We start from the raw sequence: 16,888 nt of genomic DNA, 5'->3' as shown, positions 1-16,888 counted from the left end.
AGACCTGTAAATCTTGTTCTTATCCAAGGCTGGACTGGCTGTAGCAGACATCGGTCGTTTCTCGGGGACGTTAGAAGGTGGGGGCCAGTTTTGTTCCTGGGGGCCGGTTTTGTTTCTGAAGGCAGGTTTATCGCTGAGTTGAGAGGCACTGTGTTTTGCGAATAGTTATGGGTTTATAAGCACCCGCTGCAGAGTTCCTATTATTTTTAGCAGTTTTCAGACAATAGTAAAATTCTCACGATAATGCTGGTTATTAATGTTCCTGCTGGAGAGGGATAGGTTTTTTCTAGTGGGCAATTTTTTAAACCATTGGCAAAGCCAATAGGTTTATTCTATTGTCCGTGTCATGGCACTTTTTTAAAAACTTTAAATTATATTGCACAGAGGCTCAAGTGCTCTGCAAAATGTAAAAACAAAAACATTGACAAAGTCACTGAAATTCACGTAAGCGAAACCTTTTGGCTTTGCCAATGCTTGTTGACTCTGCGAGGGATCTGAGGTTGCTTCGTAAATGTTCGTGCTGCTGTCTCCACCCCACGTTTTCCCCCATGAGTCATAAGATCTCCAGCAAAAATATGTTGTTCACGTCTTGTAGGGGACGCAAAACAAAAGACCAACTGTTGCTCCCACAGTGAAATAAAACAATCAGTTTCCCAAGTCTCCAAGCTGCACTCGATCGTCCCTGCTGCACTCACTGTGATGCTCATGAACACCTTTTACCAGTTACAAATTATTTGCACCTTTTGCATCCTTTACGAAATAAAGAATTATAGGGCCACTTCTTCCAGTATATGAAAGCACCGTGCAAGGTGCCTTTTTAAGGAAGCAAAACCGTTTTCATGGAATGAAAACCACCAAGAACATGAATAGAGAGGCCCTAAATAAAAACATCACAAGCCCCTGCAGGTGCCTCCTTTGTGCCACAAAACGCCCAAACTAGCACGAAAGCTAGAAAAACATACAGCACCGATCGACTACCTGCATTCGATTTTACTGCTTGCTCATGCCAAGCAAATCTAAAGTACTAATTCAGAACGCAGTAGTTAATGGACACCCTCTCCAAAGCAGACAAAAAGCCTGAATGTGAATTCCTTCATTGCTAGCAGATGTGATTTCCTGTGCTCGACAGCCTCTTCAGCCTTTTAATCTCCCAAATTGGTAGGCAAGATGTTGCTGGTTGCCTGCCTTATCTGTTGTGCTTTTCACTGCAACATGCATCCCGCTCAAATGTCCCTTTGGTGAGCAACCTCCAAACGTTGATTTTTTTTTTTCTCGATTGATTCACTGGACTCTTCATACCTACTGAAATTCAAAGCTTCTGCTCTTGAACAGAAATCACTATTTCTAACTTGAGGCTGCTACATAGGTAATAGAAGTGTGCTTTCACTATCTTCTCCTAAAAGAGATGTGACCTCTAAAAATGGGTGCATTGCTTCTATAGTTAATGCTTTTCCTATGTACCCCTGGCACCAGTGCTTAATTTGTGCTTGTTGTTTCCGGTGCTGAGCACCGGCACTTATTTGTGAGGGCCGGGGCTTATTCTTATGCCTCAAGCATTTGCTGCGAGCAAAAGACACATTTGGGAAAGAAGGAGGAAGAGAAAAACGAAAAAGCGTCATAAAGGGAGATAGTAGAAAGTTGCAGGATGAGCTGAAGGGGCAGGGGTGGCCGTAAATGGATTGAAGAGGCCGGAGATGGCTTCAGGATTACACTGCCTCAGTATTCAGTGCTGGCAGATTTAATGACAGCAGCCTCGTGTTTAAAAGAAGGGCTTTGAGCACCGGCACCTCTTTATTTACAAATTAAGCACTGCCTGGCACGGCAAGTGTCCTTGTAACACCATTCGTTTGAAAACGGGCTAATGGCCAGCTCCGTGGCCCTCTCCTCCAGTGTAGTGGCTTCCAATCATCAGTCTGCCGAATTCTTTCCTTTTGAGTTACTCCTTCCCGAATGCTTGGCTTTGCATCTGGTTGCATTTCAACGTAAGTTGCTAGCTCCAGACCACTCCTCGCATTTTCTTATGTAATTTCTTATGGCTTCCACTCCTTCCTCTGCTGCAGATCCTAATGTAATCTGCAGAGAGGCATCGTATCTCTAACATTATTTCTGCAGTGCCCCTGTTGTATACGTAAAAGATGACACCAGGACTGATGCTTGCGACTTGCCCACAATCATTCCCAGCTCTTTCGTTTGTTGTTTAACCTGTTTAGATTTCATTCCGTTCACTTATCTTGCCTGTAAGTTTTTGCTCAAATACAAGTACATCACGTCCATCAATCTTTTTCAGTCACACAGTTCAAAATCTGTTACGTCTTCCTCTTTGAAACTATAATGTTTTGGACTCTTTATTCCAATAGATGGTCCAACAATCTCTGTTTCCACTTACTTGCCCAAACCAGTAGTTTGTGAAATCCTGTTACGATCCCCTCTTGTGCAGTGACCTTTCACCACAGCCTCCTGCTGCTAGTAAGACCGTAGATACCGTCAGAGGCTTCTGTATTGTTCCTGGTTGCATCCGTTTTCACAAACCGTTCTGCTATTAGTCTTGCATTTTCCTCTAATTGAGTTCGTCTATTCTTTTCTGCTTCTGTCATTCAATATAAAACTGACATAAAAGTACGTTTGATAAATCAGCGTTTCCATGAACCACTACGCACTTTCACTTCTCCATCACTGGTCCAGCCTTGCACTGCCTCCTGTTTTTGGTGTATCTCAGAGTGGTTGTCTCCTTATTTGATTGTTGTTGTTTTTCTTCCATTTGGTTCCTAGTCTCACAACTGTTAGCTGTCAGCTTTGCTTTAAAAAGTAATGTTTCGTGTAGTCCTCTGCTAAGATCTCATGTAATTTCCCAGTTAGTAATGTTGATTTTAGGGGAGGGAAGTCGACCCAAACTGTCTGAGATACGGGGTGGGGAAAGGTTCAATCATGCACGCTGTCTGGGACTGCCCAGTCATGTAATCATACTGGACCCGAATATTGGATATCCTGAAGACCGTGATTAGCATATCCCTTGACTCAATACCTAGATTATGACTCCCTAATTAAAACTGCTCTGGTGATAGCCAACAGAGATATCTTCACTGGCGGTCCCCTATGGCCCTGCTGACCGTTGCACAGTTATACAATATGGACTGTTGCACTTTAGCTGAGGAATCAGTTATAAGAGAAGGGGCTGCCCTCACAAACATCACAAGATTTGTGGTGCATGGTTGAAGGATTTTGGCAGTGTGGGACCGGCATTCTGGGTAGTTGCGGAGGAGGGGTGAGAATTGGAGGAGAAATGGGGAATTGGGAAGGAATGGAAGTGGAAAAATAAATTGCAGAAGTTTGTATGCAATATAATTGGGTCAGTGGGCAGATATCAGAACCCTTGACCACAGGGCACTCATTCCTGAGCACTTTTTTCCTGATGTCCCAGGGCCCAACCTACTATGGTTCCTTAGCAACAGGGCCAAGTACCCCTTCAACACTTGATTCTCAATGGTAGCACTGGTCAGGCAGTCCAAAACTTCCTTGGGGGAGGAAGAGCAGATACCAGGGTTGAACACAGGCTCACAATTCAAAATACTTTCTTTTATGACAAAAGGAGTATTTATATACAAACACAAAGTGAATTGCAGCATATACATAAACTTTACACATAGCCCCTCTGAGGTCATGGGTCTAATGTTCAATAAGCAGGACCCCGAGTCCCACTTCCCCTCTCACTAGCAGTAATGGTTAGTCTCCATTCACTATAGGTGTTATTCAGGTTAGGCCCCCCTTGTAGTCCAAATCTCATGAGTCCGACTCTGATATTTGTTTTTAACTTATTTTTATTGTTTCATTCAAACAAGGTGCAAACCATAGGTATACACTATTAAAATTGAGTTCCCTGTGTACATACATATTCATGCACGGGGATACGATTCGCTCCTGCTCGTTTAATGGCAGGCAACATTGGTGTAGTAGCGTTGTGTGAAAGTCAGCTCGCGCGTATTAAATGGTATGTGGATGTACGGTGAGCTATGGATGAGTTGTATGCCTCCAGGGGTCAAAACTAGATAGAACATGGGGAAGACAGACTTTGTTACTTTGGAACACAGTGGCAATGACCTACATTCCGACGCAGGTGGTGTACTTTCATTGTGTTTTTGTGGGGACATGAGCTTGGGGAGCACATGTTGGGGACTCTGGTCGGCTGCATGGGGTAGGTGGGTCCTGCAAGAGACGCAAGAAGCTACTCTTGTAAGAGTCTAACTCTGATAAAAGCCAAAAGTGTTCCAGTGCCCAAAGTTCACCCAGGCCCTTCCTGCCCTGTGATTAGTCTTACCCACTCCTGTAAGGATGGCGTGACCGGAGTCTCTGCGGGTAGCAGCTGCTGTCTGTTAGTAGCTCTTGGGGCTCTGCAGGGGCAGCGGCTGGGCATCCCTGGTGCTTCCTCCAGTGAGACAAGTTCCGCTGATCGTTCCCAAAGGTAGGGAGCAGGTAGCTCCAGTTCCAATCCTTAGTCGGGGCTCGGGCCCGCATGGGTCAGCAGGCAACGGTCCTTGTCCTTTCTGGTGGCCCCACCTGGCACTATGGTGTCACCAACCTTACTCCGCACAAAGGTGATCGTCCGATCGGCACGGCAGTACCCTTCATGACAGCCTCGCCTGGCATATGGGGTTGCAGAATTTCTACCGCCATGGGCAATGCCCCAATTCATAAGGCAATAATTTTCTTGACAGCCTCGCCGGCTTTCCTCTGCGTAGGGATATGGCCCGATTAGCACGGCAGTTGTCTTTACGACAGCCCCTCCTGGCATTTGGATTGCCAACTTTATTCAGCACATGAGCTACAGCAGTAAAGCTGATCAGCTAATTTTAGAGAAGCCCCCTCAAGGCATATGGGGTCACCAATTTGAACCTGAACATGGGTGGCCACCCTATCAGTGCAGCTGTCTCCTCACACTTCCCTAAAGGAACCCACTCTCCATTTTCTCTCACTTAAACTCGCTCCCTCCAACACCCTCTTTTTCCTAGTAGGGCACACTGAGTCTTGGCAAGCAGGCAGGCAGTGGTGCTTCAGGCATGGGGTGTTGGATGTCCAATGGTGATGTCCTCTCACCCAGCTGGGAGACTGGCAGGCCTTATTCCCGGTCCTGGTCACAGGCAGAAGTCTTGCAGAGATTCTCCTCCTTGATCAGCCCGATTGGCTGCTTGGTTTTTTACAATATTTGGAGCCTTGTGCTCCCCTTCTTATAGATCATTTCCAGACAACAAATGTGATTTAAGCTCCGAGTCTGTGACGTTTATGTTGGTGGTTTTCTTCCCTTTGAAGTGCCCATTCCTCTGCCCTTCCTTCTGAATTCAGTCTGTTGCAGCAAGAGCGACTCCAGATCTCATAGTCCCACAACACAGGCCGTATGAGTGACTAGAGTTTCACACCTGGATGTCAGCCACAGTGATATGGGCATCAACAGGTTATCACAGGACCCTTAGCCCTATGATGTTCTTATCAGTCCCATCTCCTTCCTGAAATGTGCCGGCCCCATTTCCAGTGACATCCCTGTTAATCATAGAGCACCCTTTGAAATATACTGAAGAGCCTGGCTCTTCTTCATGCAGTGTTTTTTCCACCCCGGTCACAGAAATGCAGCAATCCATAAATCTGTCTGGAGGGAAATTCCTCTCCCTCCACTTCCAGTCAAAACCGGGCCTAACAAAATGAAACCCTGAATCTTCCATGTATTGTACCATTCACAGGCACACATACACCCAGCACATGCATACAACTCACATGCTGCCCAGTGCTACATGCTAACTTGATGTAAGTGGAGGGTGAGTTGAGCACACAGCAGCCAAACCGTATATGAGTGAGCCTGAACACCTTAATCCAGTGGCACAGGTAAAAAGGCCTGTTCATTTCTACTGAACACTACACAGTATGCTACCACCACCGTGCAAGTGCTACTTAACTCCTGGCAAAGGATCACTACTATGATAGTAGCACCCCTCCAGGTCCAACAAGATTGCAGTCCGTGAGACAGGCCTACGTTATGCCACACATGCAGGATCCGTGTTTGCCCATGACAACAAAAAGTCAGGAAAAGGTATCCAGGCATCATTGCAGGTGGGGCACTCAGGGCATGGGTACACGTCAGTCACCATGAACCATGTGAGGGACTTCTGTGTCCCAACAGGGAGTGAGTGGTTACTTTATGCTGCAGGATGTATTTTGTTTTATTTTGCATTATTTTGTTGCATGCATTTCATTTGTGTCTTGTCTCAAACATAAATGCCAAATAAACAAAATTTAAAACAAGCATTTGCAATGCAGTAGGTCTCATATTTGCTTGAGTTAGAGCTATTGCCATTGTAAATCAATAACTGGACTTTTCTTGCAACATAAATTGATCAACCTTGCCTCATAATTTCATCTTTTCCTGCCATATGATTCCAGTGGCCCTGCATATAACTAAAGCACTTCCATTTGCCTACTTCATTTATCTGCAGTAAAAAATGAAAATGTTGCCATTTAGCATCCTAATTTTAATCTGCCATGCTAATTCCAATAGAATACCACTTTCACCACCCAGCCATCATAGTTCCTGACTAGCTAAGACAATTCCCCCCCCCCAAAAAAAGACACAAGATAACCACAGAGGAAAAATAAACTAGAAGGGTCACCCAAGCATATCAAGAGTGTTCAAACAGTCATAGTGTAATAAGGATGTTAAGTTGGCCTGAATTATGGTCATAATTGTAATAAGGAGAGATTATTAAACATATACTATTATCAAATATACCTTTGGCATTAGGCTGTAATGGCCAAAACAGCCCCTAGAGGGCACCATAACAAAAATATAATTTGTAAGAAACATGGTTACGCAAACATATTGTTAGCCTCTAGAAGGGATACCCCGTGAAAAAACAGGAGAAAATAAAGCAGAAATAATGCAAAAATGTTTTGAAAATGTAATGCCCTGAAAAGCACTATGGGACACGTTTCCATGCCACAAATATTTTAATATTTTGATATGACTGTAATGCTTAGAACCACCCCTAGAGGACACCTCAATGAAAATAGCATTTCTAAGAAACATGGTTATGTAACTATATAGTTAACCTCTAGAGGGTATAACCACACAAAAATGGCAATAAATAATGCAATGGAACCATATCTTTACCCCCTAGAGGGCATAGTGCATTATATATATTTAGCGTTACAGGCCTATAACAATGATATTACAAAGTCCTTAAAACACAAGCTATTCCCAACTGTAAAACTAAAATTCCAGCCATGAGAGAGCTTAAAATGGCACTGAATGGTGGGAGGGGTTATTATTTTGTGGTTCCCACTAACCTAGTGTGGGGACCCAGGGATAATGTAGAAGGATAGAACATGTTATTGTGAACGTTTTGGTAGTGGACCCATTGTCCTAGGACCACCACAGGCTGAATTATGTGCAAAAATGTTTTGTAAGAGTAATGCCCTGCAAAGCATTATGGTCGAGTTTTTCCAAGTGCAGTGAATATAGTAGTATCGGCTCTCATGCTGTGCCTGGAGAGCCGTTTCGCTTTGAGGATTTCTGTTTTATGTAAAGCATTCACCAATTTCAAGTGTTTTAAGGGGAGAGGCACAATAAATGACTCTGATTAGGTAATTGTGAACAATGTGACCAGCTGGCAAGTACCACTGATCCAGTTCACGCTGTTGTGCCTGTTCGCGCTGTGAGTGCCATGGCCGCCATGCAGCATTGCGGGGAAGAGACAAATTAAATAGTTCGCCCACACTGAAGTTTTTCTGCGATCGTGCAATAATCCATGTTAACCGGGGCAGGCTGCAGGGCGTGATAAAAACCGCCTCAAGGTGGGGCAAATGTAAAGCATTTACCAATGACATCAAGTGATTTTCGAAAGGCAAGCCCACAAATGAGTGAAAGTGATGGCCGTGACATGGGCGTGGTTAAAAGCCCACAATGCTTACAACAGGTCAAAGCGCTTGTGCACTCGACCTAAAATTACATCTATTTTTCACTTCATTTTTTGAGTGCTAGGTTGGGTGTCTTCTCCTTCTCTGACTTTATTTGCCTTGTATAAATGTTTGACTTCATTTGGTTTCACTTCTGGTTTTGTGTGGTTGCCATAATACAACATTATAAAAAGCATATACTTTTGTTGTGTAAAACTCAAAATAAGACAAAACAAGTGACAAAGCGGAGAGGATAAGGTTACTTAACACACCTTTAAACATTAAGAAGTCTCTATGAAAACCAGATAACACTTGTAAACCCCTAACATCGATCATCTCCATACATACACATTGTTTGAAATATTACACATAGTATACATATGTAGGTACATAGTAGGTTTAATATTCTAACCATGTAAAATTGAAAAATGCGAATACAACACACTCAAAACACTGATTTCAGACAAAGCAAAACAAATGTGCTGAGTGTGTGCAATAACAGTTGAATCACACAGAAGCAGACGGTGTTGACTCAAGATGCATGGCGTGAACGAAGGTGTGTTCCACATTTCATAATTGACTCAGCACTGTTCTTCTGATGTAATACCACATATTTAGTTCAGGGGAAGTGTGAAACTACAAATTTGTTGAGTTGCGACATAGTTTGACTGCTGCATAGTGGGCCAGCTTAGAGACCTAAATTGAACTTGAACGCTGTGTGTGGATCTGTATGAATGCCTGTTGTAACGTGATATTGTACAACGTACAAATTGCAGGTAAGATCTTGCATAATACTTCAGCGTAATAAAGTAGAAACACTCTCCTGTCTGATCAAGACATCTGAAGCACAACTTCAGGGTGATAAATGTGGGCTCTTTGACTCAACTTTGTCTCTGCTGTATTATACCCCTGTTGAGCCACAATGTTAAAATGTCTAAAGGGAATGATGCAAAGGAGAAAGAGTCTATACACACTGTCACCTGTGACCATGCAGGGATTACAGTACATCATCACAGTTCTTCATGTTTCACTCGTGTGTGCATACACAAATTGCAACAAGACTTAGGTAGGGAAGAATGTTGCTAGTCACCATGATGGCATGCCTCAAGTAAATGTGTACTTCCTGTGTGTGTGTTTGCTATCCTCACAAAGCAGCCACATGTCTCAATAATCCCTGGCAATCAATTGACATGCCATCGCTGGATAATGGAAGATGAAGCTGTCATGTATAGCACAAATAAATGTGGTATAAACAAGTCTGAAGCGTTCCCTGGTATGCCAGCCAGCTTACACGTTGATGGAGTGCCAGTGATGTTGATTGTGTAATGGTGTTTTGCTTGGGTTAGTGGCGGAGTTCCACACGTGTGCAGCCTATGACTCCTAGCACACTGGGCTATGGCTTAGAAATGTCATGCCACACGTTGTCTGTCCTGGTAGTACATGGCGATGTACTGCTGCAGTTAACCGGTAATGTATCTCAATACCTCGTGCAAACATTGCAAATAATTAGCCACTGAATGCCAGCAGTGAGCCTGCTTATCACTGGCAAGAACCAGTGGTCAGGAAGTGGAGTGCATCCAGTAAGTTGACATGGGAGAGCCATCAGTTGGTGAAGTAAGATCCTGGTCTCATTCGACCAATATGTTCAAGATCCCTTGTGGAAAAAGTGTTGTGTACTCAGTAGTTCTTCGTTTCACATGGCAAAGAAAGTAATCATTTGTCTGTATATCATTCTCTCTTCCCCAAACATATATATATATATATATATATTTATTTCAAACTCAGAGTCCCCAAAGCCGGTCACTTCCACCATGCAGGGCCGGTGTGATACGTGGGAAAAGGGGAGCCCGCTATTATACAAATAAGGTACCATGCTGATATGTATGAACACCAATGAATTGCACTCCTCCACAGAGTTCCAAAAGCGCTTTATTGGCAACGTGTTTCGATCTGCACGATTTTCTTCCAAGCCATGTTTGACATTCGTGCCTAACTTTCCTTAAACATCACTTCCCTACACCAAGGACAGAAAAAGAAAACAGACTCTCAAACAGACTCTTCACATATTCACTAACAAATGAAATCTACCAACAAAAAACATCATAAATACATCTAGAACAGTCAAAGTGCACATGCAGACATTTCTACAGTATCCAAACAGGCTGACACCAGTTACTTCATTTTCTATTATGTTTCAGAAATGGTCCAGCACATGTACTGTTTAGTCATATCCTTTGAGGCACTAAGAAATCCTGGCCATTATCTCGGACACACTAAAATGGAGTTGTTCTTTTTACTTGGTAGATGGAATAAGGTAGACTGTGATACAGACTGACACATATAAATAGCAGTACAAATCATTATCCTGGAATACAACAAAGTCCCTCTTGATATTCTTTTATTACAGAAGGTTTAAGTCAGATGGCTTAGTCCTGGTGCGACCAGCACAATAACATTTGGGCCCAGACGTTGAAGCACATCCCTGATTGTAACAGTATTGAGTTTCCACCCGGCATACAGTTAAATGATATATGATTTTCACATCTTTTTTTGAATATAAACCAGCTGATGTGTATATGATTTTGCGGCAGTGTAAAATATTTTTATGCTACAATGAGCACTGCGCCGTCTGCTCTTTTTTCAATCGGTCATTGAATGGGTAGTAGGATTATAAATAATCAAAACAAACTTAATATCCTCGGGTACGTTCTTTGGAGGTGGACTGTAAATGAATCCCAGTGGACGATTCTATATAGTATAATAATACACACTGACACCAACACTGTGGAAATATCTGTTGTGCCTGTGGCAGGCTTACTATTAGTGCTTGTCTGTTCATAATTGGAGGGTGGGTGAGAAGTAACTGGGGAGGGGTGAAGTGTAGGTATTGTTAATGATCTCTCCCTCTTAGATTACCAAGTGTGTGTGAAATATTTCGAAATGTGCATTTTCTGCTGCATTTCTTCTTTCTGTATAAACATATGTTGGGTTATCAGTATTGCTAAGGGCTTTGTTTAATGGGGCCAATTATGTATGTTTTTTGTGTGTTCACAGTACTTGTGATGTTTGCAATTACTATGTGATCTGACTATATATTTTTAAAATATTTATATTTAGTTTTTACATTGATCCTATCATGTCTGTTATTGTGCCAACTGTATGCACGTTCATGCATGAGTGTGTTAAACACTGTTATGCCATTAACCTTTTCTTCCGCTTAATTTGCTTTGTCCTAATTGTTATATCCTGTTTTATTGATTTCTGTGTGATTTAATGGCACGTCATATGAGTCATATGGGTGGCCTCTGTGTACTGTTTGACTTTAGGGTTGAATGGGTATAAATTTAAGCTTAGTTGGCCTTTATTGTTTCTCAAGATTTACTGGGTGCATATTTTGTGACTTCATCCTGACGTGCAAGTTAGTAGGTCGAACAGTGAATTTTCCTTTTCCCTACTATGCCTGTCCTTAATTTTTGTGCATGTCACACTAATGTTTGAGGAGATATTCCCCATTATTGGATCCTGCTTCCTTTCCATGGTCCGCTTACCATGGAGCTTACATGGCAAGTACAAAATATACAGCTGGCTACTCAGGCACACACTTTAACAAATGGGGTGTTTGTGAATTGAAAGTTGACAAGTGCTGCGTGTACTATTGTGTCTGATCAAATATATGCGGTGGATCGGGTCCTAAGAATTGTGCATACATTTGCTATGCACTCAAAAAATGTAAACAAATATCATTCCTTATCTAGTAATTCACTCTAGACAGGAATTCTAATATTAAACTAAGCCTTCAGGATGTACTGCTTCCATTTATAATCATTGTATATAATAACAGATGCTACTGTTACCTGATTAGTGGTACTCAAATTGTCATCATCGAAAGGATGGATGTCGCCATGTCAGAATTCAAACTCATATCTTCTGGAAGACCACATTTGGCCGCCGAAAGTGTTTAGCTAAATCCTCTCTATCCCAGAATGTTTTGTGCAGACAGCTCAACTTACTATGGTGTCTTTTATTGTTTATGCTACCGCTACACCCTTGGCAAAACTCCCCGAAGGGAGGACCATCATCATTAGTAATTACATGAGGTCCAGATATCTATTTCGGACATGGCTGTGGTCTTGATCATCATGGGGCACTGTGTTAGGAATGATACATGACACTGTACAACATTTAATGGTGCTGAAAAGTAAAGTTGAGTAAAGGAAAACTGCTTGAAATCCCCTGTGGCATCACTTGGGTAATGATAAAGACTTGTAAGGTAGGTCATGCAGCCAGACAGAATCTCCTGTTGGCATAGATGATGGCAAAGTGGTTTATTTTCATGGCAGGGCGTGTTTCTGCAGTGTTATTTACTGAAGCCATTATGTGTGCCTTCGTTTTTGTACCAAAAGTTTTCAAACAATTCAAAAATGCAAAAAAAACTGCCTCTGGCATTAGGATATTTATTGTTATTTATGTTTTTTACCCACTGCTGCCTTTGGAAGTTTCCTTAAATCTGAAAATGAACGTTGAAGGTAAATATTTTGCTGCAACGCTTCATTAGGATAGCTATGTATCTAGCTCTAGATGAAAACTTTGCTTTGTAAGTAGCTAACTGCAAAGAAAGCAGGCAGATGGTGTTTGCATTTCCTATAAAGATGTCTTAAATACATTTACATGACCATTCTCTTGGCAATGTTTTTTATCAATTGATAATTTTTTAAAAAGTAGATGAATGTGTGATTCTGCAAATTTCACATTGCTTTGGATATATTTGAACGGCAGAAATCCACATCTGGTCTTGATAATTGGTAATTTACAGCTCCAGTAATATTTTGTTAGATATTGACACGCTATTACTAAGAAAATTGCCTGAAGAGAATGGTCTTTGTGAGAACTCATTGGTGATGCTTTTCTCTAATAACATCTCTTTTGTTTTATTAATTACTCAACACCAGGCCTTTTCTAATTCTGTGCTTTATTCCCCAACCAAGATACCAATTGTGGGACTTCCGCTAAAAACGTTCCCTATTCTTGGAATATTAGGCGGAGCATTGTTGTCATGTTCCAGCTATTTCATGGTAATCTTCACCGGAGGAGTTGGCAAGAATGGATCGACAATAGCGGTAAGTCATTGTTTGAGAACCAAGAACTTTTTGATGCAAATAGTTGATCCTGTAATGTTTCCAGTTCTTTATTTGTGTTCTACCTCCCATATTCTAGCTGTCAGTCCTGTACATCAATGTTGTATTAAGAGATGGACGTTGTATCTTGTATGATTGTTTGAAACCTTGAACCTGAAAAAGTTAAATTTTAGGATTAAGTTCAGTTCAGGAGTATCTAGGCTTGGTCCAAATAATTCAGAATCACCTGATTGTGTCGTCTTATGCACGGCATATTCACATAATCAACAGTGGTGCTCTGAAGTGTTAATTTAGGCTGCTATGAAAACATTCAGATTTTGAATTACACAGCTTACACCTATATTCCCTTTTTTAATGATTCTGAACGCACACCGCATGCCCTAAAAAGTTAACTTGTTTCTGAACTTTCTTAGATTTTATTTATTCCTCTGAATTTCTTTAGAAGACCGAACCTAATACTTGCATGGACTATATAAGTCCATGTGTGTTCTCCTTATTCTCTGTTTTATTGGCTGCTTATTGCAAAGGTAAGTCGTTTTTTTCTGTCCTGCTTAACATATATGCTTACATGAAGTTTAAAGTTTCTGGAGATTTAATTGCAGCTTACTGTTTTTTTTTAATTTACGGAAGATGTCCTTGTTATATAGGATGAAGACAGAACATTTTTTAATTTTCTTTTGCAAGATTTTGGTAATCTTTTGTTGTTAAACTATTCATGGTGTTTTAAGGAAACCTTCAGGGATTTTTTAAAATTAGTCCCCATTGTGTAGCTAGAAACAAATGGAGCACTATTTTTCTTGGGCCCGATTTGGTCACACTCTAAATTGCTGCAAGGTGCATGTAGGGGTAAACAGCCTAAACAACGACTCTTAAACAACGAGGTGCGTTGTCCACAAAAGCAGAACAACGCTTTTGTGAACAATGACTCAGTTTTTCTCTGCCTTAACCATGCATGTCCTGGTAGAATTGTTTTGGGGGTGGGGGCGTGAGGGGGGTTGCATGGTGGAACCACGCATGCCCTTCCAAGCATGCCTTTACCAGGCATGCCTTTACGACACAAAATTGTTGAGGCATGCATGGTACAGGCATTTGTGGTAACAACGCGGTCGTTGTTCTGACTGCGTTGTTCAGGCAAGCGTGGTTCCAGCATGCGTTGTTCTGTTGTATATTTCATGTAGGAATCAGCAAGACCAGGGCCTCTTTTCTGTTACTGGTCCTCAGTGTCAGTCTCTCCCAAAGCAAGGACACCAGAGGTTAAGACCAGTTTTTTTTCTCATTTCCCCCACAAAATTTCTGCATCATTTGAAACAGTCTGATTTATATGTTAATCAATGACAATGTGTCTGCGTAATCATGCATGTTGTCATGACATAAGGTGATCTGACAGGGCGTAAGGATCATGTTTGAATTAATTGGCTTGTATTGAATGTTTTTTGGAGCTTTTTTCTGAAAGGCCTTTTTTTTTAGTTTGCATTTGCAAGATGTCTTGTGTCAGAAATGGCTGAGGAAGTGGAATATTCTGGTTTATCAAGATTTGTGCTGATAAATGGTATATTGAAGGTATGAAAATGTCTGTGAAATGGCAGTTTTAATGAAGAAGAAAAGAGTTGTTAAATCATGAAGAGTTTTGGACCTTGCCTGAGGACAAATAGGAAGAAATCAAAAGGGGGCAATGTAAACAAAAAACGAAGAATATTGAACATAAAAGTAAAGTATGCTGAAGAAAGAGAAGGCTGGAACAAGCTGTAAAGGCAAAACAAATTAGAAAGTGTACCCTTAGCGACACATTTGAGCAAGGTGTCATTGGAGACACACAGAGAGGACTTAAGTCAGTAATAATGCAAATACATTTTGAATATTATTAAAGATAACGATGATACTGAATTAAATCAAGAATTCAGATACAACACCTCCGCCCTTTTAAAACAAAAAAATCAACATTGAATGTAGCTCAAAACTTAGTACGACAGATACATTTAGAGAAAGTCATTACATCACAAAATCCTTAAATTTCACAGGTAACGTGACTTTCCTTTTCACTTTGGATAAAGCTATCACAGAATCTTGACCACTGAATTCAACAGATTTACCTTCATTTGTAATTGTACCATTAAGAGACTGTGAATCAGGAGTTGTACATTTCATATTTTCTATCAAAATCACATCATCCAAATTCTATTCAATAGTAACACAAGTTCTCTTCATGTTTGCTTCCTCATTTCATTTTTCATGAGTTCTGATTAAATAACCACAAATTGAAAAATAACTATTTCACAAATTTGACACACATTCTAGAAATAATGCACAGTTGTTCTTTTGTACATTTTCCAATTTAAAATATTTGCTTGTTCTTTCTGTGGTATTCAAATGCCGCAAACATTTGCCTTTCAACAATACTGTTTTTTGTTTTTTTTACCGACTTTAATAACATTGTCAAACTAAGAACGACTGCTGATTATTAGAGATTTTTTTGGTACTAAAACCCAATCACCTATTTAAATACCAATATCCTTTCTTCTAAACTTCTTATCATAATACTCTTTTGACTTTGCTTGTTTCACCTTAATGTTGGTCTTCAGTTTCCCAAAATCGGATTCCTTTACTTTATTACCTGTATTGCTACCTGTAGACATTCAAGGTGGAAAGATTTTGCTGTAAGCAACTCTTTCTCTCAACACTTCAAATGGCGTATAACATGTAGTCAGGCGCACAATACGGAGTCTGTCCTCCTTGGAGTTACAGAACTTCTACTCTGTACTTTGAATGAAGGCAGGCCTGCTGCTTTGATCGTGCTCAATCGAAGTGCCGAGTTTGATACGGTATCTCATAAACTTTTGCTCCAGCGCTTACGGGACATTGGCATACGTGGATCTGCACTGTCCTGGCTCGCCTCTTTTCTCTCTGAGCGATCCTTTCAGGTCATTCACCTCCCTTTACAGTTCCAAATCGCATACTCCGTGCCACGGCGTTCCTGAGGGCTCCTCCTTGAGCGCGACCTGGTTTAGTATCTACATCCTTTCTCTGGCCCTAGGTTGTGAAATCCTTTGGGCTTGCGCTGGTGTCTTATGCAGATGGCACCCAGCTCGTGCTCTCTTTTTCTGATCACCCCAGGTCAGACAGGGCCAATTTTCAAAGTAGTATGCTTGCTCTCACAGAGTGGATGGACGCCAATTGCCTACGATTGAACAAAATTAAAACTGAAATTATTGTATTAGGAAAAGACTGCGGAGACAACCTTGGCCTTTGGGTGGACAGCACCCTAACTTTTGAAGTGCAGGCAAAAGCAGTGGCAGGCATGTGCTTTGGGCTCCTGCGGAGCCTCAAACATATACTTGGATTTTTTGATCCCAGCACTCATCAGATCATTATTCAGGCAGCAATCTCATCTCGACTGCACTACTGTAACATCTTATATTTAGAAGCTAACAAGTCAGTATTCTGCAGACTCCAGCGGGTTCAAAATGCTGCAGCCAGGCTGCTGTTTTCTCTCCCAAAATTCTGCCTGGCTTCTGGCCTCCTCCGCAAACTGCACTGGCTCCTCGTGAAGAAGCATGTACAGTTTAAGATCATGTGCACCGCCCATAAAGTTTTATTCCCCCAGGGGGCTCCCTTTCTGTCTAGTTTGGTGTCCCTGTACTAACCCATCTCAGCCCCTGCATTCAGCCAATGGAGGCTGCTGCAGGTCCTTATGGACAACACACAATGTAGTACTCCAAAAAGCTGGACAGAGTGGGGCCCTGAATTCTGTACCAGGAGGCCGTATGCCTCTGGAGAAGGCTGCGCCAGAAGAATATCTTTGTGATTGCTAACCACCTGCC

General features: G+C 41.6%; 1 protein-coding gene across 3 annotated transcripts in view; it reads left to right on the top strand.

The window, feature by feature from the left end:
- CHPT1 (choline phosphotransferase 1) overlaps nucleotides 1–16,888 on the top strand; it is a 322,168-nt gene that overhangs the window by 126,431 nt on the left and 178,849 nt on the right. For all 3 annotated transcript variants that reach the window (XM_069229015.1, XM_069229016.1, XM_069229017.1), the window contains exon 5: nucleotides 12,921–13,052. In XM_069229015.1, coding sequence (XP_069085116.1) covers nucleotides 12,921–13,052 — 132 coding nt within the window. The remainder of the gene's footprint in view (nucleotides 1–12,920; nucleotides 13,053–16,888) is intronic.

Source organism: Pleurodeles waltl, chromosome 4_1 (genome assembly GCF_031143425.1).
Source record: "Pleurodeles waltl isolate 20211129_DDA chromosome 4_1, aPleWal1.hap1.20221129, whole genome shotgun sequence".
Classification (NCBI taxonomy): domain Eukaryota; kingdom Metazoa; phylum Chordata; class Amphibia; order Caudata; family Salamandridae; genus Pleurodeles; species Pleurodeles waltl.
This window is presented reverse-complemented; position numbering and strand designations above follow the sequence as displayed.